The 2,284-nt window shown below is 40.6% G+C and overlaps 1 protein-coding gene across 1 annotated transcript; it reads left to right on the top strand.

Annotated features, from left to right (window-relative positions):
• Nucleotides 1-528: 528 nt before the first annotated feature.
• LOC107153264 (60S ribosomal protein L36a) lies at nucleotides 529-942 on the top strand. The gene has a single exon (XM_015498810.2). The coding sequence runs from the start codon at nucleotides 566-568 to the stop codon at nucleotides 884-886; it is 321 nt and encodes a 106-aa protein (XP_015354296.1). The 5' UTR covers nucleotides 529-565; the 3' UTR covers nucleotides 887-942.
• The last annotated feature ends 1,342 nt before the right edge of the window (nucleotides 943-2,284 follow it).

Here is a 2,284-nt window from a genome sequence, read left to right as displayed (position 1 = left end):
TAGATGGGCGCCTGGGGACTTTGCCTCTGTCCCCAGGCCTCGGACACCAGATGATCCCCCCAAGACTTATTTTTAAGCTTTGGATTCTGAAAATTTCCTGCTGCCACCTTCTTTGTGAAGCCAGTTTTTCAACAGAGACAATATTCCAGGGGGGGGAAAAAAACAAAACATGGAGTCAATCAAACCAAGCTGACGTATCTGGTCCTCCAAGAGAAATCTGGATTGGAGGGAGAACAGCCATTCTCAACTGGTGAAATAATGAAGTTCCCTTGTCCTTATTTTGTGTAAGCAAAATAAATAACCTGATGTTAATCAACAAATTATTTTTGATGAGTGCTTGGCTCATAGGAAAACTGATTCTGTTTTATGGAATGAAGTGTTACCTGATTTTAAAATTTAAAATGAAGCCAATTAGGATTGTTAAATTACACTGTCATAATTCTCTTCTTTGATAGCAGAAATAAATAAACCTTAAAAAAAAAAAAAAGAAGGCAGAGTAGAAAGTTTATGGCTGTAAAAGCTGGCACAGCCCTTTTCTTTCCTTGCGGATAACGCTGTCGCAAACATGGTGAATGTTCCTAAGACCCGCCGGACGTTCTGTAAGAAATGTGGCAAACATCAACCCCATAAAGTGACACAGTACAAGAAGGGCAAGGATTCTCTGTATGCACAGGGAAAGCGGCGGTATGACAGGAAACAGAGTGGCTATGGTGGGCAGACCAAGCCAATTTTCAGGAAAAAGGCTAAAACTACAAAGAAGATTGTGCTGAGGCTTGAGTGTGTTGAGCCTAACTGCAGATCTAAAAGAATGCTGGCTATTAAGAGATGCAAGCATTTTGAACTGGGAGGAGATAAGAAGAGAAAGGGCCAAGTGATCCAGTTCTAAGCTTCATCGTTTGTTTTGTTATGAAGATAATAAAATGTTGAGGTTAAAAAAAAAAACAAAACTGGCACAGGCCTGACAGACAGTGGGCACTAAATCAGTTTTTGTGAACAAATGGAAGTTTTATTCCAGGTTTTCTACATGTGGTCCACTTCTCTATTTCTCCTCCCACCCTTTTTAAATGTCACAACTCAAATCTCTGAGGATGAGGGAGGGGCTTTTAGACAGTACTCTCTGAAAAGAGGTGGAAATCAGCCCTCAGGAGACCACTGGTGCCTTTAAAATAGTCACACCTGCCCTCCCCACCTCCTCACTCCTAATTGAACTGCACTCCCATGGCTGGTACAGTTGACTCAAAGTAGATGTTTCCAGGGACCTTGAAATTGTACGTGAACCTGAGAAAACAGTCAACTGAGAGCTTTCCAAGAAAGACAGGTGTGCAAACGGTTCCTGCCGTGAGCGTAGGTGCGATGCTGTTTACACTGCCGCAGGTCTGCTTCCACTACCTCAGAGCAAATATGTGCACGCGTTATATACACACAGATGTGTGGAACTGAAGCACAACGGTGCTGCCTTCAGGTGGGAATAACATGGGCTTTTGTTGACCCCACGAAATTGGATCCATTATTAGCTCTCCATTTATTTCATGTCAGTTTTCGTTTTCTTGTAACTGAGAAATGCCACACATTTGACTGTTTATTTTTCAGGAAAGTGGTGATAAAATAATAAGTAGGAAGTGTCGCTTCCTAATTGCTATTAGTGGGCATTCAAAGTCATTTTCCCTAATGTCCTTTTGAACTGAGCAAACTCAGGGCACTTTTGGATAGCATGTCTGTTCCTGAAGAATATTGCATCCCAGCCAGGAAGGGTCTAAAAATACTAAGGGAGAAAGTGATTAGAAAATTTTAACTACATTTTATCTTTCAATATTCTGATGTATTGGTGATTATTACCTGTTTAAATGGCAGACTTTATAAAAAATTATAATTCCCCAAACTGGAAATCAGGACTTAAGATGATAGATTCTGTTCCTAAGATTAATGTCTCTAGAAAGTTAACAAACAGCAGGATAATCTACCCTTTTAAATTTCTGAATGCAGGAGAGAATGTCAAGTAGTCTGGTGTACTAGTTAAGTGCACACAAGTATAATTATTTTTAGCTATACAGATAACCAATGGTATTTGAGATGGCTAGAATATTCAGACTAAAATTCCAGGTCAATTACTCAAAACATGTGTGAGTATCTGGGCAAAAGAAGGTAGAACTGGATTTATCAGTCAGAGTACAGCTGCTCTGGGTTTTGTCAGTTTTCTCTGTGAAGCCCAAAGCTTGGGGTTTCTAGTTCCATGAGCAGTAAGTAGGTCCATCTGGGCTTCTGCAGGCCCCTTTCTTAGCTCACC

The sequence above is a fragment of the Marmota marmota genome, unplaced genomic scaffold, assembly GCF_001458135.2.
Source record: "Marmota marmota marmota unplaced genomic scaffold, marMar, whole genome shotgun sequence".
NCBI lineage: Eukaryota > Metazoa > Chordata > Mammalia > Rodentia > Sciuridae > Marmota > Marmota marmota.
This window is presented reverse-complemented; position numbering and strand designations above follow the sequence as displayed.

What these genes read in the sequence shown, in the direction of transcription:
- LOC107153264 (XM_015498810.2), top strand. Translation starts at nt 566, where the DNA reads ATGGTGAATGTTCCTAAGACCCGCCGGACGTTCTGTAAGAAATGTGGC.